Here is a 24,739-nt window from a genome sequence, read left to right as displayed (position 1 = left end):
GTGAAACAGTCCTGCATGTTTGAATGTGTACCCACTTATTTTTTACGAAATGAATTTGTTTGAATTAATGAATTTATTGCCTTCAGGTGCCTGAACCAGAGGAGGAGTTTGTGACACCGCTGCGTGAGCGTCTGGGTCTGGACCAGTCCAAGAAGGGTCAGTCAGCGCTGATGGTCCGCGATGCTGTCAGAGCCGACCACGGGAACTTCACCATCCAGGTGGAAAACCCTCACGGTGTCGCCACCGCTTCCTGCGACGTTAATGTCCTTGGTAAGATAGAGGTTTATTTTTTAAGTGTTACTTCATTATTTTAATTTAATTAAACAGATAAACATTGTAGGTCGAATAGTGATTAACAAACTAAGCTGAAATTAAAGGAAAACACTTCCTCATTCTTGGAGCTAAGCTGATTCATTTGACAGACTGCATATTCGTGTAAAATGGTAAAGAGCCCCTCCAGACCTGTTTTAAGATGTATATAAAATGCTCTACTTTGAATAATAATTTGTATCTGATATGGTTTTTCCATTAAAAAAAAGTTCACTTATCTTGTTAAAATCCTTAAAATAGCATTTCCTCCTTCTCCTTCATTAAAAAATCCAGAATCTATGCATATGCTAATATTTCCATCCTGTTTTCCTGCTGGACACAAGGTGTCTCCTCCTTCACTGTAAAGTCCATTCTCAGTGTTTGTGCACTGGAGGTTTCACGTTTCCGCATCACACTTGTGTAAGTTGAGTATTGGACCACGACTGGCTCCAAACTAGCAGTGATATCACAAGTCATGCTTGTAGGTCCGCCCCTTAAAATTGGACTTTTAATGAGCTCAGAGAAATTTCCCGCTTTTAACAGAAACAAACTCTGTACAGATGAACCCAAACATTCAACTGCAGGAACAAGAAGAGAAACATGTTTTTGAGTGGAGGGAGACTTTAAGTTTACTCCTCTTGAAATTAAACGGTGACACGACTCTTTTGTGTGGCAGACAAACCCGGCGCTCCGATCAACTTCACCTTCGATGAGATCAGGAACACCTCGGTGATCTGTAACTGGAACCCTCCCGAGGACGATGGAGGCAGCGAGATCCTGAACTACATCCTAGAGAAGAAGGACAACAAGAACGACGAGATCGGCTGGATCACCATCACTTCCACCCTGAAGGGCACCAGCTACCCAGTCACCAAGCTCATCGAAGGGAAGGAATATATCTTCAGGGTCACCGCCGAGAACAAGTTTGGCTGTGGGCCACCGTGCATCTCTGAGCCGCTGGTTGCCAAGAACCAGTTCGGTAAGTAACATCAGTTAAAATAATAAACACATTCAAGAGGCAATATTTAATACTCACATCAGCTTTTTGGCTTAAGGTTTATTTTATAGATTTATAATCAAAAAGTTTAAACATCCAAATTATCATCTATTGCTGTTTGCTCTTACCTCAGAGTCACAGTCCTGTGTAATTTACAAACATAAAATATGTAATAAAAATCCCCCCAAAATTATAGATAAATATTTTTCAGAATTTCCGATAATGAGTTCAGTTTTTATTTAATTAAACCTACAATAATAATCATCAATCATTATCATTAACAAAAATCAATTTTAAACAATGTGGTTGTCATATGTAAAATAATTTTATATGTACATTATATGCAATTTCCCATATAATTAAAACAAAACAAAGAAACTAATGGGCATTTTTTTATATACCACTTTTCTATTACTGATAGTAACACAAAAAATAAATTTTTTACCCCAATGTATTTGACCTAAAACATTTTCAAAAACATATTTTAATTAATGGAAATGAATGAATTAATTAATAGTTTTTGAAATCACAAATAGTGTTATGTAATATTTATAAAACTTTTAACTTTGGCATGTCTGGCGATCTTATTAAGAGTGACACTGGTAAACATCAGTTTCCCCTTTCCACTGAGGTTAACAGTGCTGCATTAAATAACCCTTTCTTTTCCGCCCTCAGATCCTCCGGATGCTCCCAACACCCCGAGAATCCACGAGGTCACAGCAAGCACCGCCCACATCTCCTGGCACGAGCCAAAGGACAACGGCAGCCCGATCCTGGGCTACTGGATCGAGAGGAAGGAGGTGAACAGCAAACACTGGACCAGAGTGAATCGCGCTCTCCTCAACTCGCTGGACGTCAAGATCACTGGCCTGATGGAGGGACTGACCTACATCTTCAGAGTGTGCGCTGAGAACCTGGCTGGGCCTGGGCCATTCAGTGAGCCCACCGACCGCATCGTTGCCATGGACGCCATCCGTAAGTTTATCAGCTCCCATCGAAGGTCGATATGTAGAAGCAGCAGAGGCATTCAGAGAGAATATTAACCTCTTTATGGATACTTAATGTGCACTGAGATTTTAACCAGTTTAACCCTGAAACCAGGACATACAGTGAAATATAGACTTGTGTGTTGTGTATTAATGGAGGTATGACGAATCAAGGGTGCCTGGTGTATGCTTTAGCCTGTTTAAAGTGTTTATTAATGTGTTAGTCAGCAGCTACAACTCCTCATGTGGACACCCAGAAGTGTTTGCTGCGTTATAAACGGATAATGAAATACAATATAGTAACACAGCTGTAATAATATAAAATATATCTTCATAGGAGAAGTTATAATATATACTGAACATTAATAAACACTTAAAAAGATGATTATACCTGCATTATAGTGTGTTATAAGTATTTATTAACAGTTAATCATATATAGTCATATATAACATCACCCTGCCTGTTGAGTTAACTCTCATTGCATTAATCTGCATTAACCCTCAGTGCCTCCTGGACCCCCAACTCCATGGATTGTGGACACTAGTAAAGACTCGGTCATCGTGGCCTGGAAGCCCCCACTGTACAACGGTGGAGGAGACATCCTGGGATACCATGTTGAGAAGGTACTTTACTGTAACAGTACTGATTAGTCTGAAATATGTTTCTAATAACTGATACATATGCAGATAGAGAATAAGCAAAAGGGATATTCAGAATGAGAAAAAGAGACCAGTAACGTCAAACTCATTTTTTCTCTGATGGCAGGTGTTGGCTGGAGAGAAGGACTGGACTCGCAGCACAGAGTTCAGGTGTAAAGAGCTGACGTACACCGTGACAGGTCTGACCGAAGGAGCGGACTACTACATCCGGGTCATCGCCGTCAACGACGCTGGTCCTGGAGCTCCCGGCGTCACTGAACCTGTCACTGTCAAGGAGCCTCAAGGTACTGACAGTTTCATTGCTGGATCAGCTGTGGAGTGTGGACAACGAGGCAGAACTTCTTTTTTCCACTTAATTCTTTATTGGCAAGAGAGAGGTTATATTATTTCAGAATAGGAGGCAAAAAGTTGTTTGAGAGATACATTTTTCCATCATTCATGAAGTCTTGTTGATGGATTATTTTGTAGATAACCACTGATATCACAGTTTTTTTATCTTGTCTAATTTTTCTTCCAGCTGTGCTTCTTGTAGTCCAAAGAAATATGTCTGTTATTCCATTAAGAAGATTAAGATTGTTTACTTGCAATTACACTTTCTTAAGAGGGAAAACAGTACCATTCAACTCTTTAGGATTCTAGTATGTTTTTTTTAAATTAAAAAAGAAGAATTTTCAGGACTTTTTTAATAACTACAAAAAACAAAAGCTGAAAATCAAATGCAACATTTTCTGCAGTTGCTTCACAGTAAATGCTTTCCAATCAAGAGAGTTGTTTGTGGATTTTACTGTGAAGCAGCTACAGGAAGTGCAACGGCTCCAAGACACATTGTTCTGATAATCTTACTCAAGTTAACCTTGTGTCTCCCTGTCCGTGTCCTTCAGTATCGCCTGCCGTTGACTTTGATGTCTCCGTGAAGAATGGCGTCATCATCAAGGCTGGCCAATCTCTGAGGCTTCCCGCTGTGGTGACTGGCCGACCCCAGCCAGATGTCAAATGGGCCAAAGACGAAGCAGAAATTGACAAGGAGAGGATGATCGTGGAGACGGAGGGCAAGAACAGCACTCTGTTCATCAAGAAGACTGTGAGGGCAGATCACGGAAAGTACCAAATCTCCGGCACCAACAGCAGTGGGACCAAGACTGCTGAAACCAAAGTGGACGTTATGGGTCAGTGTTAATGAATACACTACACCTGTAAATCCCAAACATACAACCTCTTAAGTAGCCCAGTTTTCTGAAAAATGTCTTAAAATATCTTACATTTTAACTGTTTCTGTAGATGTTCCTGGACCGGTGGTCGACCTGAAGACTGTGACGGTGACCAAGAAGAACATCACCCTGACCTGGTCTGACCCACTGGACAACGGCGGCAGCGACATCGTTGGCTACGAGGTACGGAGAAAGGACGCCAAGATGAAGCTTTTCCGCCAGCCCATCGAGGTTGCATCCTGCAAGTGTGAAATCCAGGACCTGCTGGCCGGTGAGGAATATGACTTCAGGGTCATCGCCAGGAACAAATATGGAGATGGAGCTCCAGCTGACCTGGGACCCATCCTGGCTGAGGATCCCAAAGGTAGATCTGCCAAAATAGCTGACATGTTTCTGACAACATAGTGTCAATCTGTGGTCACTAAAAGTCTAGTTAAAACAATTCTACAATGACGACTGAGCTCCTTTTCTGCAGGTACTCCATCTGCTCCTGAGAAGCTACACTATACCGACAGAGGCAAGAACACCATCACCCTGGCCTGGGAGCCGCCTCGCACTGATGGCGGCAGCCCCATCAGAGGCTACTATGTGGAGAAGATGAGGTCTGACAGCAATGAGTTCGAAGTGGCTAATCGCAAGATCTTCCCTGAGTGCTGCGGGACCCTCGAGAACCTGTCGGAGAACCATGAGTACGAGTTCCGCGTCAAAGCTGTGAACGAGGTTGGGGATGGAGATCCTTCCAAGCCAATCACAGTAAAGATCCAGGATGATGAAAGTAAGACGCTCAACTCACAAATGTGTTTGATTTAATGAGACTCTGTCGAGAGCAATAAAACAATCCAATGAAATTAAAATCTGAGCAACAGCCAATGAGAAATTGGCACAGGAGCCAAGAATTAACAAATCAGAAGAGTTTGATTGCTGATTACAACTGTCGCTCTTACCAAACAGCACTTTCTAACTTGACAAATGTTCTGTGTCCACAGTTCCTCCAGTTATTACGATCCTGAAGTTCTTCAAGAGCAACGCCATCATTGTGAAGAAAGGCGCGGCCATCGACATCCCAGCCGAGGTGAAGGGACTTCCTCTGCCGACCCTCCAATGGATGAAGGACGACGTGGTGATTGAAAAGCCTGATGAAGAGAAGATGACAATAGAGACTGAGGAGGTGAGAACTGATTCATTTCTGCGCGAAAACTTGTGACTGACTGAAATCTGTTTCAACTTTTTTCCAACTGTCTGCCCAACACGTTGGGTCAACTGTTTCACATTTACAGTTGATATTTGTGGTTCCCAGAGGAAGAATCCAAATTAATTTGGTGATCCCATTACTTTTCGTATTGCCCCACCTTCTGGACAAACTTTTCATGTCAGGTTTGTTTGATCGAGAAGCTGACAACCAAAACCAAACTTTTCTCATCTTCAGGTGACCCGGACGACCCTGAGGACAAAGATCGCCATCCCAGAAACCGTCAGACAGGACAAGGGCAACTACAAGCTGGTGGCGGAAAACTGCTATGGCAAAGCTAAGCACATCATTGCAGTCGAGATCCTTGGTAAGAAAACAAAATCTTACACAACATCCAATGTAATTGTCCTTGACCATTCAATTTGTCACTGAGCTGCAGAGGATGAAGGGAAACATTTGGAGATATTCAGAAAATTTTAATATGGACACTTTTCTTTTGCAGACCGTCCTCTTCCTCCGAGGAACATTGTGGTCTCTGACATCAAGGCAGAGTCATGCTATCTGACCTGGGATGCACCAGAGGACAACGGAGGCAGCGAGATCACCAACTACGTTGTTGAGCGCAGAGATGCCAGCAAGAAGAAGTCTGACTTTGAGGTGCTGACCGACAACCTCATCGACAGGAGATACGGGGTGAGTTGAAGCCGCAATGTATGAAGTATGAATGCACTGATTTGATTGATGAATTCAAATACTTGATCATCATGCAAGACACTTGACAAACTCGTCCTGACTCCTAAAATAGGTTTAAACTTACATTTAGACACATCAGAATGCTCAATTTAAATCATCTTAGATAGTGTCTAACAACTCAAAATAAAATGGTTTCTTTGAATCTTCAATACTGAAAACTTGATCTTTGATTGAATAAATGTTTGGTTTAAATGAAAAATAGTATTCTTAATGTAGAAATCAGAAAACCATCAGATAGAGACAATAATTCACATTATTTTTGCTCCCTCAGGTCTACAAACTGAACCTGAACGGCACCTACCAGTTCAGAATCAAGGCGGAGAACAAGTATGGCATCAGTGATGGCTGCGACTCTGAGAAGGTCCAGTTGAAGGATCCATTTGGCCTCCCCGGACCACCACGTAACCCCAAAATCATTGCTGCCACAGCAACCACCATGACCCTGACCTGGGAACCTCCTCTTGACAACGGCGGCTCCACCATTCAGGGCTACTGGCTGGAGAAGAGGGAGCGTGGCGCTGTGTACTGGGGTCGTGTCAACCGATCACCCGTCACGAAGCCATCTGTGAAGGGCCTGCAGTACACTGTGCTGAGGCTCATCGAAGGAACCGAGTACCAGTTCAGGGTGGCAGCATGCAATGCTGCAGGAGTCGGACCGCCCAGCGAAGCCACTGAGTGCCGCTTTGCTGTGGATCCATGCAGTGAGTGTCAACCTTTTAACCTCCTAATTTTATGTTTATTTTTTATTACTATGACAGTTATCCCTCAACTGGAGTTAAGATTTACATTTGTTTATCTCTGCTGAAAAGTCTGTTGAAAATTTTTTGAAAACTATTTTTTCTAACTCTTTTTAATATCAGGTGATCACAATTGTGATTCTATTCTTGATAAGGTGTTTAATGAAGGTCAGAATCTGCTTCAGTTGCAAGTTTTAGCTGCTGATTTCTATGATCAGTGACTCTTCAAAGGTATCCGATGGACGGCATTTTCTGCAACCTTTAAAGATCGTTCTGGGAATGTTTCCTTTGGTTCCAGTTGGGTTCTGAGTGATCGTTCATAAAATGTACAGAATGTCTGTAGAATATATTGTAAAGTTTCCTCTCACTATGCAATGTTCTGTGATGTTTTACAACCCAGCTGTGAAAACTTTCCAAAACGGTGACAGCTGGTTTATTTGACATTTTACATGTTCGACCTTCGACTCTCTCTGCTCCTCTTTCAGACCCTCCAAGCCCACCTGGAGACCTAGAGGTTAAAGACAAGACCAAGAGCAGTGTCACTCTCTCCTGGAGTCCGCCAGACAAAGATGGCGGCAGCCCCGTCAAGGGTTACATTATTGAGGTCCATGAGGAGGGCTCTCCTGATTGGAGGAGGGTGAACCCCGCTGACAAGCTCCACCCATCCACCCATATCACTGTCCCCGACCTGAAGGAGGGAAAGAAGTGCAAGTTCAGGGTCTACGCCGTGAACGCTGCAGGAAACTCTGAGCCCGCCAAGACGGCTGACATCCTGGTTGAGGACATCCTGAGTAAGAGTCACGCAGGTTGTTTACCTGGGCATGAATGAATGAATAAATCAGAACATGTCGGTTTAACATGAAACTCTCATTCTGTTTGTTCACCAGTTGAGCCAACAGTCACTCTGGATCTGAGCGCTCACGACTTGCTGAACTGCAGAGCAGGAACCACCGTTAGGATTCCTGCCACCATCCATGGACGACCTGTTCCCAAAGTCACCTGGACCTTTGACGGACCGGCCACTACAGAGATGAAGAATGAACTTCACACGCTGCCCATTGACTCAGAGGTGAGACACCTTAATCTCTGTATATCAGACCGAAAGCAAACACAGAGTTTCTGTTTACCTGCCAACCAAAACTCCAAGAACTGCACCACATTGATGGCTTTTGTTAGTATGATATCTGAATTATTGAGTTTATGACTATCCAGATCGATCCATCTAAGGTTTCTTGAAAACACGAAGTGGTAAATCAGTGCATTCATCAGTCTTTTCAGTGTGAGGAACGAGGACTTTTAAAAAATAAAATAGTTTTAAAAATTCAAATCTATAAAAATTTCTCATGTCTTGCTGCTATTTCCTCTCAGATTCACTCCACTGACACCACCTCTGTGGTTGTCATCCCCGAGAGCAAACTGAGCCACAGCGGCCGTTACATCATCAATGCTGAGAGCCCTGCAGGACACAAAGTGGTCAAAGTCAGAGTCAATGTGCTCGGTATGTAAAACGTTGCAGTCTGTATATATTCATCCAGAAGTTTAATCAAGATCCCACAACTTATTATCTGTTTCTCTCCTTTCCATAGACCTGCCTGGAGCTCCTCGAGACCTGAAGGTGAGTGACGTGACAAGAGGAACCTGCAGACTCACCTGGAAACCTCCCAAATGTGATGGAGGAGAAAGAGTGAAGAGCTACTTCATCGAGAAGAAGACTGTGGACGGCAAAGCCTGGACCAAGGTAGAACAGAACATCTGCAGGATAACAAACTGAGCCACAACGTTATTGAAAGATTTCACACTCTCCATCTGTCAGAGGCCGGCTTGTGTGCCTTATTTCTTATAACTGTTTGTCCTCTCAGGTGAACCCGGCCTGCACTGCTCAGTCTCTGGTTGTTCCAGACCTGATCGGGGGTGAGGAGTACCTGTTCCGCATCAGGGCCGAGAACCGCTTCGGGTTAGGGCCACACACTGAGACCATGGAGCCATCCAAAGCAAGAGATCCAATCCGTACGTCCAGCAGTAAATCTCCAAATCCTCCATCTCCTGGGGAGAGGAAATATACTTTATATTTTATATCTGTGAGAATAATTGCATTGATGTGTTGTCTCCTCAGATCCTCCTGATCCTCCAACCAGGCTGAAGATCCAGGGTGTGAGGAAGGGCACAGTGACACTGACCTGGAAGGCTCCAAAGAACGACGGCGGTTCACCCGTAACTCACTATAGCGTGGATCTACTCTGCTGGGACGCTAGTGGCGCCCAGAAGGAGTCCTGGAGGAGGTAAACCTTCACTAGAGGGCAACACTTTGTTCCTGTTAACTTAGACCCAACCTGGGGCCCAGAGCTCTTGGCTCCAAATCACCAGCTAGTCTACAGCTAACCGTGTCTGTTTGCCTTTTGGTGCTGAGCAGGTAGGGTACAGTGGGTTTTTAGAGCTTTTTCTCTGAAAATAGAAATTTAAATATAAAATAATACTCCAGAAATTAATCGCACATCTGGCCAGGGCAGTCTTGGAGAAGGTCACTGATTTCATTGAGAAGGCACAACTATCTCAAAACGCCAAAGCAAGGAAAGACAGACAGAGAAATTCAAAAACCTACAGTCATGAGCCAGCAACACTAGGAAAGCAGAAGAACTTATATAGAGGGGGCAAAAAGAGTTCCACACTGAATGAAACACATGACAGATGGGTGAGTAAAGAACCTGTCAGGCAGGGAACTCACACAACCCACAGCATTTACCAATAGTTGACCTCATCTAAAAACAACTCAACAGAAACAGAGGCAGAACAACTCAGGTTGAAGGTATTGGTGGCCCTTTCCAACGCAAAGGTGCTCCCTTCCAACATCACCATCCACGGAAGGCGAGCTGTGACATCACTGAACAAGGATCAAAATAATCACCATCCTACCAGCTGATAAAGGAAGATACACAGTGGTCCTAAACACAGAGTACTACCATGCCAGGGTCACTACACTACTACTACAACTGCTACACTCTGAACAATAGAACCAACTATAGCCCAGACCAGATTTGCAAACTGCTGGACCTCTGTCTGAACACCACCAGTACAACAGGAGGTTTTACAGATAAATGCATGGCTGTGGCGTGGGCTCACCAGTGTCTCCCACCGTGGCCATTCTATACATAGAAGAAATAGAAAGCAGAGCTCAGACTGTGGAGGGAGAGAAATATTAGATGCTTTAACAATTTGCATGTTGACACTTTCTTTACTGACCCTCCATTAATTATTTTGACATCCATCCAGAGCAAGAACTCTGAAATAAATAATCAATAAATACAACTTTTGTCTCATTATGTTTCCATATAACTTTCACTTTCTTGCTCATCCTTTCACTGACTAGAAGCAGTTGTTGGTATGTGCTCAAATATGTCTGTTTTTTCGACGTATTCCTTTAAAATTTTATGATCACAAAACAGAAATATAAAATGTAAATCAGAATGGGTTCATTATAAGCTCTTTGTATGTCTCTTCCTTTCTCTCCTCATCCTTCACTTCTAAAATTGTTTCACCTTCCTGTTCTTTGTTTTTTTGCTCCTAAACTGTCTGTGCTTCAACCCGCAGGTGCAACAGGAGAGACGTGGACACCACCAGCTTCAAGGTGGAGGACCTGACAGAGGGAGATGAATATGAGTTCAGAGTGGTGGCATACAATGCAGTCGGACCCAGCAGACCATCATGCACTGCTGGGCCGATCCTCATCCAGGACCAGACCTGTAAGGAAACATATTTTTGACCAAACACTTTAATAAGTACACTTAGAAACATTTATTTTTCATTTCACTCAGTCAAATAAGGTCCAGTAAAATGATGAAAACACATTTGAACTCTTATATCATACTGTCCATCTCAAAGTTTTAACTGAATTTGGATTTCCATGTGACATTTGATCAAACATTGTGATGTTTGAATCAGGTTTTTCCACTAAAAAGACATATTTTGACTTCAAATCTTCTGCTTTTTGTCTTTGCCTTGCAGGCGCTCCGTCCATTGAGCTGAAGGAGTTCATGGAGGCTGAACAGGGCAGTGACATCAGCATTGTGGCCAAAATCCGTGGCTGTCCATTCCCCACACTTACGTGGTACAAGGCTCCACCCCACAAGTCCGATGACAAGGTGGAGGTCCAGTACGACGAGCACATCAACAAGATTGTGTCGGATGACAGCTGCACGCTCCTGATCCAGCAGGGCAAACGTCCAGACACTGGCCTCTACACACTCGTGGCCTCCAACAGCCTCGGAAAGGCCTCCAAGGAGATGAGGCTCAACGTGCTCGGTACGATCACAACAAGTGTTTTAAAGTTTTACTGATTGTCACTGAATATAGACAGATTTTCCTAAAAGCAGCTTTCAAGTGAATTTCAGTTGGATGTTTACAGATGAGTTCAGGAAACAGTTCAGCTGAGGCAGTAAGACACCCAGATTATACAGAGCATATACTCACTAAATATGTATTTGCTGTTTTGACCTTTTACCTGAGGGTTTATGTTTTATTTCATAAAAGTGTACTGAGTTTTATTATGTCAGAGGTGGTGGTCTTTGTTTCAGGTGATGCCATAAATCCCTGAAGTCTTCTTCCAGGTCATTAAGAAAAAGAAAAGTGCTCTTTTTATGACAAAATTTTAACACAGACGTGATATTTAAAATATATTGCAGTTATTAAAAACACAACTGAATATTGATATTTTCAAAAGAAATGTGTGTCAACACCATAAACTGTATAAAATAATGGATGTAGTCAGTGTGACATCACCCATTGGTTTGTGGACTCGCGTTGACCGTCGCCATCTTGGATTTTTGGAGCCAGAAGTGACCATATTTGGATGAGAGGGTGGAGCTGACCCTGATGCTAGCTGATAGCTCGGTTAGCATGTTGCATTTACAGTCTATGGTTAACTGTGATAATGCTAATGCCAACTTTCGTTAGCAAAAAACAGCTTAAAACAATTAAAACAAAATGAACTTACTGTTATGATTAACTTTCATGAGCTGAAAACACTGAATACGATATATGAAAATCGCAGCAAGTTTGTTGGCGCAGGATCTTAGGACGTGCCCTGGGATGCCGTCTGGGCCACATGCCTTCCTCAGATTTACTCCTTTAAATGCCCTCCTCATGTCATGCTCTGTGGTGGTGATAACACGACTGATAACTAGACTGGTTATTGTTGTGGGATGGGGTCGGACTCAAATATGTTTCAGTATTGATTGATAAAAGTGGGATAATATCTGATATCAACTCTAGTTCTATAATCTAGACTTTATTTTCTACCTTGTTAGTATTGCTCAACCTAATTTGTGTAGTACAAGTTGTTTTGTTTTGTTCAATCAAGAAAACCTCACTGAGATTACAAATCTCTTCAAGGATGTTTGTTATTTTGACTAACAACATAAAAAAGATAAATAAGATGTCAAAATCAGAGTTAAACAAAAATATCATGCAAAAAACTATAAAATCATGAATAAACTCATTAAAACGTTCATTAAAAATCTTAAAGAAAACCTTGAGCTATCTGAAACCAGAAGCATTCTCCAGGACAGTTTCTGTCATCTAAGCTTGTTGTTGTCTTCATTCTGTCAGGCCGGCCCGGTCCTCCCTCTGCTCCCATCAAGTTCGAGGAGATTGGATCTGAGAAGATCACACTGTCCTGGCTGCCGCCAAAGGATGACGGCGGATCCAAGGTCACCAACTACGTGATCTGGAGGCGTGTGGCCAACAGGAAGACCTGGGTCCCCGTCACCAATGAGCCCAAAGAACGAATCTGGACAGTGGAACACCTCATGGCAGGACACGAATATGTGTTCCGCATCATGGCCCAGAACAAGTACGGAGTTGGAGACCCGCTGGACAGCGATCCCGAGGTGGCCAGAGACCTCTACAGTGAGTTTCAGATTCAAACTGAAATTTCAAACTGAAACACTAAATACTGTATGATAACTTATTCCTCAGTCTATGTACTTATACTGTATATTGATCATATGATCATATGATCATTCCTCTATTTCATCTTTGTCTTGAAGTCACAATAATAATAATAAAGTCATGGCAAAGTTTACTTTAAGTGCATTATCACAGCTTAACATACTTTACAATAAAAACACCAGTTGGAGCATTAACACAGTGTCAAATAGCAATACTGGTCATTACTCAGATATATATATATATATATATATATATATATATATATATATATATATATTAATTAAACCTTTATTTAGCCAGAAAAACCTCACAAAGGAATTTAAAAACTCTTTTGTTTTAAGTTGCATAACACTGAGTTATCAGAAGATTATAAACATCACAGAAATATCGAATCACATCAAAAGTTTAAAATCATTAAATTGTGAATTTAATACATCCATAATATTCACTGTATTCACTTCGGAGAAGCTACTAAATGGCCCATGTGGTGAGATTGTATAACTTTGTGTCCATTCTCCTGCAGCCGTCCCCGGCCAGTGCGAGAAGCCAACTGTGACCAATATCACCATGGACAGCATGACCCTGAACTGGGAGGAGCCTGAGGATGACGGCGGCACACCGATCACTGGTTACTGGCTGGAGCGCAAGGAGACGACGGGCAAACGTTGGACCCGTGTCACCCGCGACCCCATCCGCCCCATGGGCATGGGCGAGTCCTTCGTGGTGAGTGGTCTCATTGAGGGCTCCCAGTACCTGTTCAGAGTCTCCGCCATCAACGCTGCAGGGCCCGGACTCGCCAGTGTCCCCACAGATCCCATCTTTGCCAGAGACCCCATCTGTAAGCACACACCTACAATGAAATCAGACTTAATGGTGTCAAGGAAGAAGGAACAAGTTTATGTTTAAAATATCCAACTGTTTCCTCCCTGTAGCCCCACCCTCTCCTCCAACTCCAAAGGTTTCTGATTGGACAAAATCCACAGTTGACCTGCATTGGATCCCGCCTCTGAAGGACGGAGGCTCCAAGATCCTTGGCTACTGGGTGGAGTACAAGGAGGAGGGCACCGAGGCCTGGGTCAAGGTGACAGGAAACGCCTCACATGAGCCATTCCTATGGTCCTACATATTAAAAATCTGGTCTTAATAGCTCAATTAATTTTAAACGCAGCACTTTTGAAAGCAGTATCCATTACTTTACCAAGAATTAGTCATTTCTCAAGAAAAAAAAAGGTGCTCACATTTAATTTTTTGTCATTATCCCAATATAAGAGTTTATAACACTTAAATTATCATTGTTATTTTGAGATGGCAAATTATTACTTTGATCATGAAATAATTATTATATATGCATCCAAACCATCTCAACAATGTTTTATTTTATTTACCACAAAAAAATTTTATTCCAAAATGACATATTGTGATCTGTGTAATCCACAGCTGCTCTAGGCTTCCGTAGGAATCAGATGCCAGTTCAGCATTTAGAAAACATTTAGTTACAAGCTAAATTTCCTTGGGTGGATTTTCTTTTCCTTTATTTAACCATGTCTCATTGAGATTAAAATCCCTTTTTGAAGACACTCATGACCATGAAAGCAGCACAAAAACCATTATAAATTTGCCTCAAATGACACCTTAGAAACTTTGAGTACTTTCAGTTCATAATCTCCATCCGTCCTCTATGTTTGTGTTTTTCAGGCCAAGGGGACAGAAATCCGTGGCACCCGCTTTGTGATCACTGGTCTGAAGACTGGCGGTCAGTACAGGTTCAGGGTGATTGCATTTAACGCTGCTGGTGACAGTGAGCCAGGCGAAGTCCCTGAGGTGCTTGAGGTCAAAGACAGAACCAGTGAGTCGGTCTTAAAGAGCTGAAATTATTTGTTTTTAAATCAAACAAGCACTATTCTCGGAAAAGAGTGACCTGAAATTACTTTGCGGAGTCTTTTTGAAACAGGCATACTGTGCTTCTTTCCCTCAGTTGCTCCCGAGGTTGATCTGGACGCCTCGGTGAAGGAGAGGATGGTGGTCCATGCTGGCGGGGTGATCCGCATCATCGCCTATGTATCAGGCCAGCCGTCCCCCGAAATCACCTGGACAAGAGACGGAGCGGCGCTGCCTCCCGAAGCCAAAGTGGAGACAACAGCCATCAGTTCATCTTTGGTCATCAAACCTTGTGCTCGGAGGCACCTTGGTGTCTACACATTGACCGCCAAGAATATTGGTGGGGAGAAGACAAGAAACATCACAGTGGAAGTTCTGGGTGAGACATTGCCTTAAGATGCTACCTCATCTTCACATGAATACACATATATTATTATTTTTTACATTAAAACCTAATGAAACCTGTTGTGTTATCCCTTAGATGTCCCCGGACCTGTCGGCATCCCCTTCACCGCTGAGAACCTGAGCAGTGAGTCCTGCAAGCTCAACTGGTTCTTCCCCGAGAACGACGGCGGCTCTCCAATCAGCAACTACATCGTCGAGAAGCGTGAGGCCGAGCGTAAGGCCTGGACCTCAGTCTCCTTCACTGCTAGCAGACAGAATGCCGTGGCTAGTGGCCTCACCACCGGCAAGGCCTACTTCTTCAGAGTGGCTGCTGAGAACGCCATCGGCATTGGACCCTTCGTAGAGACGGCAGCTGAGATCATTGTGAAGGAACCTATGAGTGAGTAATTAAACAAATATGATGGCTGTGAGGCCAAGTCTGAATTCTGAGAATAAAGTTAGAGTATTAGGAAAAGTCAGCATTGTGACTTAAAAGTCAGAATTTTATGGCAAAAATGTAAGAACTCTACAATTAAACTCAAAATTGAATAAAACCAAAGGTTGTAATTTTGAGAGGTCTGGAAATTCTCAGATTATTATACTATTGTCTGCCATGAAAACAGAATTCAAATTTAAAATTGAACTCTGTGTTTCTGCTTTGATCAGGTGTGCCAGATCGCCCCGAAGAACTGGAAGTCACCAAGGTCGCCAAGGATTTGATCAGCGTCACCTGGAAGGCACCCAAGTTTGACGGTGGCTCGGAGATCACCATGTACATCCTGGAAGCACGTATGATTGGCAAAGATAAGTTCACCCGACTGACAAAGGAGAAGCTGATGGAGAGGAAGTACACCTACGATGGCCTGAGGGAGGGCGACACCTATGAGTTCAGGGTCATCGCTGTCAACGACATTGGACCCAGCAAACCGTCGTTCTGCACCAAGCCAATCACCTGCAAGGATGAACTTGGTGAGCACTTCTGATTTTTATTAACAGGAGCAACTGTTTCCTACATTGACAATAGTTTTTCAAATCTGCCCTCAGTTTTTGATGAAAAGATTCATCATCCACAAGCCTCTTTCTCCTTCGTGTCATCCTGTTGATACAAATGACTTAAAAACAGAAAGTGTTTCGACTCCTCTGGGTATCACTTTATCTGACTTCCTCTTCTCTGTCCTGCAGAGCCACCAACCATTGAGCTGGATTTCCGTGATAAGATCGTCATCCGCGTTGGTGAGAGCTGCCTTCTGCAGGGTCGCTACACCGGCAAACCTTATCCATCCATCATGTGGTACAGAGATGACGAGGAGCTGAAGGCCGACAAGCACGTCATGTTCAAGAACACGCTGACAACCATGTCGCTGGGCCTGATGAAGGCAAAGCGTGAGCACAGCGGCAGATATGTGGTGGTGGTGGAGAACAGCACTGGATCCAGGAAGGGAGTCTGCAACGTTACGGTTGTTGGTAAGTAAACTGCAAACTCCAACTGTCACTAATACTAGCCCTCTGATGACAAAACAGCACTTTTTTGATACCACATGTTAAATGTCTAAACAGAACAAACAAAACAGAAAACTTTCTCTCAATAATATACAGCCTAAAACTGGCAAATGAATCTGATCAAGGAATAAGTTGACACCAACTTTCAGTACTTGTAATTTTTGATGCCGTTTGCTACAGACACATTTCAGAAGGAACAACTGCAGAAAGTATCGGTGTCAGCGACCATGTACAAAAGAAAATATTCATCTCACACAGGGAGAGGAGATATATTTAACAATATATTCGGTATTGAAACCCACAATGCTGGATCTAATCACCAATGCAAATTAGCTTGTAGCTAAATCTGGTTTAAGTGTTACTTGCTCTTTTATGGGTTGAAAAGAAAATTCTCCCCGCTCTTCGTCACCATTCACACTAGTCATGTCGTATCTTGATAAAATCCAGATTTGATTTGAGACACTTTTGTTAACACTTAACCACTTATATGCATCTTTGTTGGCCAGATCACAAATGTGATTGCAATTCCTTCTGGTTTGCTACATGAAAATCAGGGTCAGCTCTAATCCAGATCAGATGTTGGTTGCAATGCACTTAAGCTGTTTGGTAACTGCTAGGGGTGCAACAGTATGTGTATTTATCCCGAACCATCACGGTACGGACATTACACTTCGGTGCAGTCATACGAAGAATCTGAGACCCAAACAATTACTGTTCAAAAGTTTAATAATCCACTTAGTCCAACATGCAGAACAATAACTCTAGAACACAAGTTCCATCTGGAATATTTTGGCAGCGCACCTCTAACGTGCTCATGGGTATGTTAGTTGACTTAGCCAAGGTAGCCTGGGTTACCCTGCTGTCAGAATGACAAACGAGAGACCTATAACACAGAGAGAGTGCAACACTATTATTAAAATATGCACACATTATCTCAGTAGTGAAACAATACTGCTTCTCTCCATCCCCCTCACCTCTCTGTGACGGTCGGCTTTTCACTTCACCCTTGAGTTAAGCCGTTCAGAACAACAATAAAAACATTCTATTTCTGATGTGTTCAAACATTCATATACAGTATCTGTTGACGCTTGATTTGATTGGACCTTGGCATAAATAGCAGGTTTGTTTTGGATGATTTTATCCAGGAACATGTTGTCTTCCATAGGTTTTGCAATGCAGAGATGGGTAGTAATTATTCTTGCAATTACAACATCACACATTTCTTAGACTGGTTGTGACACCATCATGCTTATTTGTTCCCTGCAGACCGTCCAACTCCTCCTGTGGGTCCGGTGATCTTTGACGAGGTGCACAGGGAGTACATGGTGATCTCTTGGAAACCTCCTCTGGACAGTGGAGGTGTTGAAGTCTCCAACTACATCATTGAGAAGAGAGACACCAACAGGGACATTTGGACCACGGTGACATCTGCTTCCACCAAGACCACATGCAAGGTGGGTCCAGATGATTTGTTGACCAGACTCCAGTCACCTGTTTTGTTACTTTAAAGGTCTCTGGACTTTGAAAATGTGAATCAGACCCCAAATTGAAGCAGGTTTACATGGGTCAGGCCTGTTATCGCCTGAAAGCACTGGCAACAGTTTGGTGAAAACCAGAAATGATTATATGTTGTTTTTTTCCAGATCCCCAAACTGACTGAAGGGAGGGAGTACATCATGAGGATCTCTGCTGAGAACATGTACGGTATCAGCGACCCTCTGGAGTCTGAGGAGATGAGAGCCAAAGATCTCTTCAGTAAGTTCTTTGCAAACTGATAAAAATGTTGCATTTTTCACATTTTATTTCCCCTAAATACATTTCAGGAAATTAATTTTTTGATCAACTAAAAATGAATTTGGTTTTATTTAGGTTTAGTACTGTGTAAAAGTCTAATCAAATCATGTCTAAACAAACTGAAAACCCAGTCATTCAATCTTCTGCGTAAGAAACTTTTTCAAAGAACTATTTGAAAATCCCCTGACAGTCTACCAAAGAAAATCTCCTCAATTTCATTTAATGCAACAAATGCCTGAGGAAAGTACTGACTAAAACATGTGCAGAACCCAATGATGATACTTTTTGAATTTATAATGAAAAAGGGTCAAACTCAACTGCGAGATATTGATTTTATTCTACAGATCAGAGTCCTGTCTGAGTGATAAAAATGTCTCACAAAGGTCAGACATCCAAATTTTCTCCAGAGATTCTCAAAAGACCCTTGATAACCAAGTTTTTTCCCCTGTGGCCCCTCTGCAGGAGTCCCAGAGGCCCCTGAGATGCCAACAGTCAGGGAGGTGTATGCTACCAACGCCCTGGTGCTATGGAACCGGCCTCGCGATGGCGGGAAGCCCATCACCAACTACATCCTGGAGAAGAAGGAGCCCTCAGCCAAGAGGTGGTCTCGGGCCACCAGAGAGCCGCTGTACCCTGCTACTCAGTACAGAGTCCAGGACCTGGTGGAGGGCTGCGAGTACGAATTCAGGGTGATGGCTGAGAATGAGTTGGGAACTGGAGACCCCAGTGTCCCCTCAAAACCCATTCTTGCCAAAGATCCCATCGGTCAGTGTGACACAAACTCATGAACAATATATTTATCTTACTGCAGTGACATATTTTTTTAAACATAAAATTTAAAGTATAAAAATTTCCTCCTGTCCTCCTCACAGTGCCTCCAAGCCCTCCAGTGACCCCTGAGGCTTACGACAAGACCAAGGATACTGTCAGTCTGAGGTGGAAGATGCCTCGCCACGATGGAAAGGGCCGGATCTTTGGCTACCTTGTTGAGTACCAGCATCCTGGCGCTGTGGAGTGGAATCAGGCCAACAAGACCCCAGAGGAGTGCCCTGACCTCCACTATGTGGTGACAGGCCTAACCGATGGACAGGAGTATCTTTTCAGGATCTTCACTGTCAACGCCGCTGGCAAATCTGACCCCGCCTACGTCAAGGAGACCATCAAGGTTCATGACAGACTGGGTACGGTTTTCATTTCTAACTCATCTTTGGTTTTTATCTAGAATGTATTGCATCATTTTAAATTTGTGAAATTTGTAAATACATAAATATGTAATTGGTGTTAATGTTATTTTTGACATTCAGATGGGAATGTGTATTCTAGCTAATAATGTAGTTTAGATTAGAGCTTCAAGCATTTTTAGAAAACAGCACTGATGAATGTTTTCATTTAATTTTTTGCAAAATGTGTCAAGTCAATTTTATTTATACAGTGCATCACAACAAAAGGTATCTCATGACGCTTTTCATATAGAACAGGTCAATACCATAGTCTGTCATTTACAGAGAACCAAAATTCCCCCATGAACAAGCACTTAGCAATGTGAATGTGTAAATACATAATCATATCGTTAAATTTTACCACAGTGGTATCTGTAAAGCCACTGAAAATATGTATTTTTTTATTGAATGGGCATGCAGGTGCAGTCTAGCTACTTATATAAACTAGGTAGTTTTTTCTTCATAACTTATGTACAACAATCATGTATTTTAATTAATTTCAACAGCGTATCCATTACATTTTCTATATATACTAAATTCAATATATTTCTGCTTCCCTCCACAGAGGAGCCAGAGTTGCTGCTGGACGCCAACATGGCACGTGACCACCTGGCCATGCTGGGCACTGACATCACCCTGAGTGCCACCATCAAGGGTGTGCCGACACCCACCATCAGCTGGAAGAAGGATGATGGAGACATTCCATCTCACGTCACTGTTGCTGTCACCGCCACTGGAAGCAAAGTCTTCATCCCGAAGTGTGTCCGCCTTGACTCCGGCAATTACACCATCACCGCGGAAAATGCTGCTGGGAAGAAATCAGCCACCGTTGCCGTGCTGGTGTTGAGTGAGTTAAACGTCTTGCAGAAATATGTGATACTGCAGACATGAGGAGCCATTGTACTGACCAGAGAATAAAACAACAGTTTCCGTTTCTTTAGTCTTTAGTTTCTTATCTTTATCATTTTTGTTGACACCTGTCAACGTAAAATTTTATTCAGTTATTGGCCAAAATGCAGCTGTTGCACGTGAATTTCACTCACACTCAATTCTCTTTCCATCAGACAAGCCCTCTCCTCCCAGAGACCTGGCGGTCTCTGAGGTGACCAGCGAGTCCGCCTACCTGACATGGAAGGCTCCCGAGGACAACGGTGGTGCCATAATCTCCCACTACATTGTGCAGAAGAAGGACGTGGCCGCTGAGCAGTGGGTGCCCGTCTCTGCAGCCAATAAGAAACTGAGTCTGATGGCCATGTACCTGATGGAAGGAATCCAGTACCTGTTCAGGGTGGCAGCTGAAAACCAATTTGGCAGGAGCGAATATGTGGTTACCAAGACACCCATCAAGGCTATCGATCCTCTTTGTGAGTAGAAGTCATAATTATGTATGTCTAATTTCAAATTGAAAATAATAATGATAATCATTTGTGTAAATTGTGGAGTCTCCAGATCCTGAAGACTCTACAATGTCAATCACAAGTTGTCTCTGTACTTCCAAATAAAATGGGTGAATTGTTTTTTATCACTTTGTCATGACACAAAATTCTCACAACAAAACCATAACCAGAATAAAACAACGTCTGGAAGCAGTAAGAATGATAAGTGAATAATCAACAGATAATCTCTTAGTTTGAGAAAGTTTTTTGTTCTGCCCTATTCATGTTCAGAGAATTTGGAAAGTCAGACATTTAAATCTACCAATCATCCGCAATGAAATGTTCTTACCTTTCAGACCCTCCTGGTCCACCCAAGAACCTCCACCACACTGATGCAGACAAGACGGAGGTGTGGTTGGCCTGGGAGTGGCCAGACCGCACCGGCGGAAGTGAAATCACCGGCTTCATTGTTGAGCACCAGGAAGAGGGTCAGACTGACTGGGTCACCTTCAAGACTGTCATCAACAACCATGCCCATGTCACTGGTCTGGAAGAAGGCAAGACCTACCGCTTCAGGGCAAAGGCTCAGAACGCCATTGGTGTGAGCCGTCCTGACACCAGTGTTCCCATCACCTGCCAGGAGAAAACATGTAAGACACATGATTCTTATAGGGTGGTTAACAAATGCAATTATTGCTCTCATTTACAGTCTTCAAAACATCCTAATATTTTTGTTTTGCTTTCTTTTAGTGCCACCCACCATTGACGTTGATGTAAAGCTTATTGAGGGTCTTGTTGTCAAGGCGGGCAGCACTATTGTCCTCCCAGCCAAGATGACAGGAATCCCCGCTCCCACTGCCAAATGGATGACAGACGATAAGGAGATCATGTCCGAGGGCCGCTATCACATTGAGTCCACTGAATCCTCCACCATCCTTAGTATCCCTGAGTGCCAGAGAGGAGACACTGGAGAGTACATCCTCACTGTGGCCAACACTTCAGGCAGCAAGACCGTCGCACTGCATGTCACTGTGCTGGATCTGCCAGGTCCACCCGTCGGACCCATCAATATCTTGGAGGTCACACCTGATCACATGATGATCCAATGGAGGGCGCCCAAGGATGATGGTGGTACACCTATCACCGGCTATATAGTTGAAAAGAAGGATGTGAAGAAGCCATGGGAGCCCTGGTCTGTTGTTAGCTCCAGTGGCATGGGCACCAAGGCCAAGGTGTCAAGACTGGAGAAGGGTCGTGAGTACATTGTTCGTGTCCGTGCAGAAAACAAGATTGGCATTGGAGCTGGGCTTGAGAGTCCTCCCACTATTGCCAAGCATATGTTCAACCCCCCTGGTCCTCCAGGCCTCCCAGAGTGCTCTGATATCACAGAAAATGCTGTGACAGTGGAATGGACTCTGCCTGAGTACGATGGAGGTAGCCCCATCAGCGGCTATGTGATTGAACGTAGAGAGATGACAGGAAAGTGGATCCGTGTCAACAAAACTCCTGTGCTGGACCTCAGATACAGAGTCTCAGGCCTCTTTGAAGGCAACACCTATGAGTTCAGAGTGTTTGCTGAGAACGTTGCTGGCATCAGTGAGCCTTCTCCCACCTCAGACCCCGTCAAGGCTGTCCGCGCCATCACCAAACCTGGACCTCCTAGCAATCTTAAGCTGAAGGACTGGAGCAAGTCCTATGCTGACATCTGCTGGACTAAGCCTACAAGAGATGGAGGAAGTCCCATCCTGGGTTATGTAGTTGAGATTCAGAAGACAGGAACTGCACAGTGGGACAGAATCAACAAGGACCTCATCAAGATGTGTGCCTACAGAGTCCCAGGTCTTATTGAAGGAATGGAGTACAGAGTCCGCATCAGAGCCACCAACAAGGTTGGAGACAGTGAACCCAAGGAGCTGACTGAAACCATCTTGGCAAAAGACATTTTGGTCCCCCCTGAGGTTGTTGTCGACGTTTCCTGCCGTGATTCTCTGACCGTCAGGGCAGGTCAGATCATTAGTTTGATCACCAGGGTAAAGGGCAGACCTGACCCAGAGATCACATGGACAAAGGATGCCAGAGCCTTGTCACGGGACAAGCGCACTAACATTAACAACAACTATCCTCTGTGTGAACTGGTCATCGATGATGCAGTCAGGTCAGACTACGGTAAATATGCCATTGTTGCCAAGAACAGTAGTGGACAGGCACAGGCCACTATTATTGTCAATGTGCTGGACACACCAGGAGCTTGTCAGAACATAAAGGTGGCCTATGTGACCAAGAACTCCTGCATGGTGTCATGGGAGAACCCAGAGGACAATGGAGGCACTGAGATCACTCAATATGTTATTGAATGCCGTCAGCCAAGCCAGAGAGGATGGACCATGGTTTCCAATGACTGTACCAAGCGTCTGATAAAGGCCCCTCTGACTGAAGGCTGTGAATACTTCTTCCGTGTCAGTGCAGAAAACAAGATTGGTGCTGGTCCCCCCACTGAGACCAAGACAGCTATAGTGGCAGTAGATCCCATTGAGAAGCCTGGTGAACCCATTGACTTCCACATCTCTGAGATCGGCAAGACGTTTTGCTTCCTCAAGTGGAAGAAGCCAGATTATGATGGAGGTAGCCGAAACCTGGGTTACCACGTTGAGAAGAAGCCAAAGGAAGCTGAGGAGTGGGAGAGACTACATAAGGGTGCAATCAAGGAGACTTATTTCATGGCTGACAGGTGCATTGAAAACCAGATCTACCAGTTCAGAGTTCAGACTAAGAATGAGGGAGGTGAGAGTGACTGGGTGACCACAGCTGAGGTCCTGGTTAAGGAGCAGATTGTGGAGCCTGAGATCAAGATAAAACTGGATGGAACCCTTGTGGTCAAAGCAGGAGACTCCATTCCTATCGAGGCAATGGTTCAGGGCAAACCCCACCCTGATGTCAAATGGACCAAGGATGACAGCACAGAGGAGATAAAGAAGACCTCTAGGCTTCAGATCGAAACTGGCACCGACTTCTCAAAGCTGCTTGTTACAGGCAGCAGACGTACTGACAGTGGCAAATATGTTGTTACTGCCACCAACAGTGCAGGAACATGCTCAGCTCACGCTAAGGTCAATGTACTGGACAGACCCGGCCCCATCAGGGATCTCAAGGTGTCTGGTATCACCATTGACAGGTGCCATCTGGCCTGGGAAATCCCTGAGGACGATGGTGGCTGTGATATTTACAACTACATTATTGAGAAATGTGAGACCAAAAGAGGAGTCTGGTCTGTCCACTCCAACGCTGTCATCACCAACAAAGCTAACGTTACCCGTCTCATTGAGGGCAATGAATATATCTTCAGAGTCCGTGCTGAGAATAAGATGGGCCCTGGCCCTGCAGTGCAAAGTGGGTCCATCCTTGCTGGCACCCAGTTTAGTGTCCCTGGCGCCCCTGACGCACCAGAGGTCACCAAGATCTCCAAGGAGGATATGACTGTGCTGTGGTTAGAGCCTGATAAAAGTGGTGGAAAGCCAATCACAGGTTACCTGTTGGAGAAGAGGGAGGAGCATGCTGTCAGGTGGTCCCCTGTCAACAAGGATCCAATCCCTGCAACTCACCTCACAGTTACCGGACTTCTACCCCTCCATGACTACCAGTACAGAGTCAAAGCTGTCAATGAAATTGGCATTGGTAGTCCAAGCAAGCCCTCACGTACCATCACTGCCAAGGACACAGTCGGTATGTAACAAATAATAAATGTTTATATTATGTTTAATATCTCTCTATTAATAAATGTGGTTCATGAAAGAATTACTGATTTCAC

At 43.8% G+C, this 24,739-nt stretch overlaps 1 protein-coding gene across 1 annotated transcript in view; it reads left to right on the top strand.

The window, feature by feature from the left end:
* LOC122992878 (titin-like) overlaps positions 1–24,739 on the top strand; it is a 212,020-nt gene that overhangs the window by 123,119 nt on the left and 64,162 nt on the right. The window contains exons 120-155 of the mRNA XM_044366877.1: positions 87–270; positions 986–1,288; positions 1,982–2,281; positions 2,798–2,916; positions 3,059–3,236; positions 3,834–4,118; positions 4,231–4,524; positions 4,636–4,935; positions 5,147–5,328; positions 5,587–5,716; positions 5,852–6,042; positions 6,374–6,803; positions 7,325–7,630; positions 7,727–7,908; positions 8,208–8,337; positions 8,426–8,577; positions 8,699–8,846; positions 8,953–9,118; positions 10,425–10,576; positions 10,839–11,135; positions 12,441–12,740; positions 13,306–13,620; positions 13,715–13,863; positions 14,478–14,628; positions 14,758–15,039; positions 15,142–15,444; positions 15,711–16,013; positions 16,227–16,508; positions 17,811–17,998; positions 18,188–18,299; positions 18,801–19,103; positions 19,211–19,519; positions 20,124–20,405; positions 20,623–20,922; positions 21,291–21,584; positions 21,685–24,654. Coding sequence (XP_044222812.1) covers positions 87–270; positions 986–1,288; positions 1,982–2,281; positions 2,798–2,916; positions 3,059–3,236; positions 3,834–4,118; positions 4,231–4,524; positions 4,636–4,935; positions 5,147–5,328; positions 5,587–5,716; positions 5,852–6,042; positions 6,374–6,803; positions 7,325–7,630; positions 7,727–7,908; positions 8,208–8,337; positions 8,426–8,577; positions 8,699–8,846; positions 8,953–9,118; positions 10,425–10,576; positions 10,839–11,135; positions 12,441–12,740; positions 13,306–13,620; positions 13,715–13,863; positions 14,478–14,628; positions 14,758–15,039; positions 15,142–15,444; positions 15,711–16,013; positions 16,227–16,508; positions 17,811–17,998; positions 18,188–18,299; positions 18,801–19,103; positions 19,211–19,519; positions 20,124–20,405; positions 20,623–20,922; positions 21,291–21,584; positions 21,685–24,654 — 11,272 coding nt within the window. The remainder of the gene's footprint in view (positions 1–86; positions 271–985; positions 1,289–1,981; positions 2,282–2,797; positions 2,917–3,058; positions 3,237–3,833; positions 4,119–4,230; positions 4,525–4,635; positions 4,936–5,146; positions 5,329–5,586; positions 5,717–5,851; positions 6,043–6,373; positions 6,804–7,324; positions 7,631–7,726; positions 7,909–8,207; positions 8,338–8,425; positions 8,578–8,698; positions 8,847–8,952; positions 9,119–10,424; positions 10,577–10,838; positions 11,136–12,440; positions 12,741–13,305; positions 13,621–13,714; positions 13,864–14,477; positions 14,629–14,757; positions 15,040–15,141; positions 15,445–15,710; positions 16,014–16,226; positions 16,509–17,810; positions 17,999–18,187; positions 18,300–18,800; positions 19,104–19,210; positions 19,520–20,123; positions 20,406–20,622; positions 20,923–21,290; positions 21,585–21,684; positions 24,655–24,739) is intronic.

Source organism: Thunnus albacares, chromosome 11 (genome assembly GCF_914725855.1).
Source record: "Thunnus albacares chromosome 11, fThuAlb1.1, whole genome shotgun sequence".
NCBI lineage: Eukaryota > Metazoa > Chordata > Actinopteri > Scombriformes > Scombridae > Thunnus > Thunnus albacares.
This window is presented reverse-complemented; position numbering and strand designations above follow the sequence as displayed.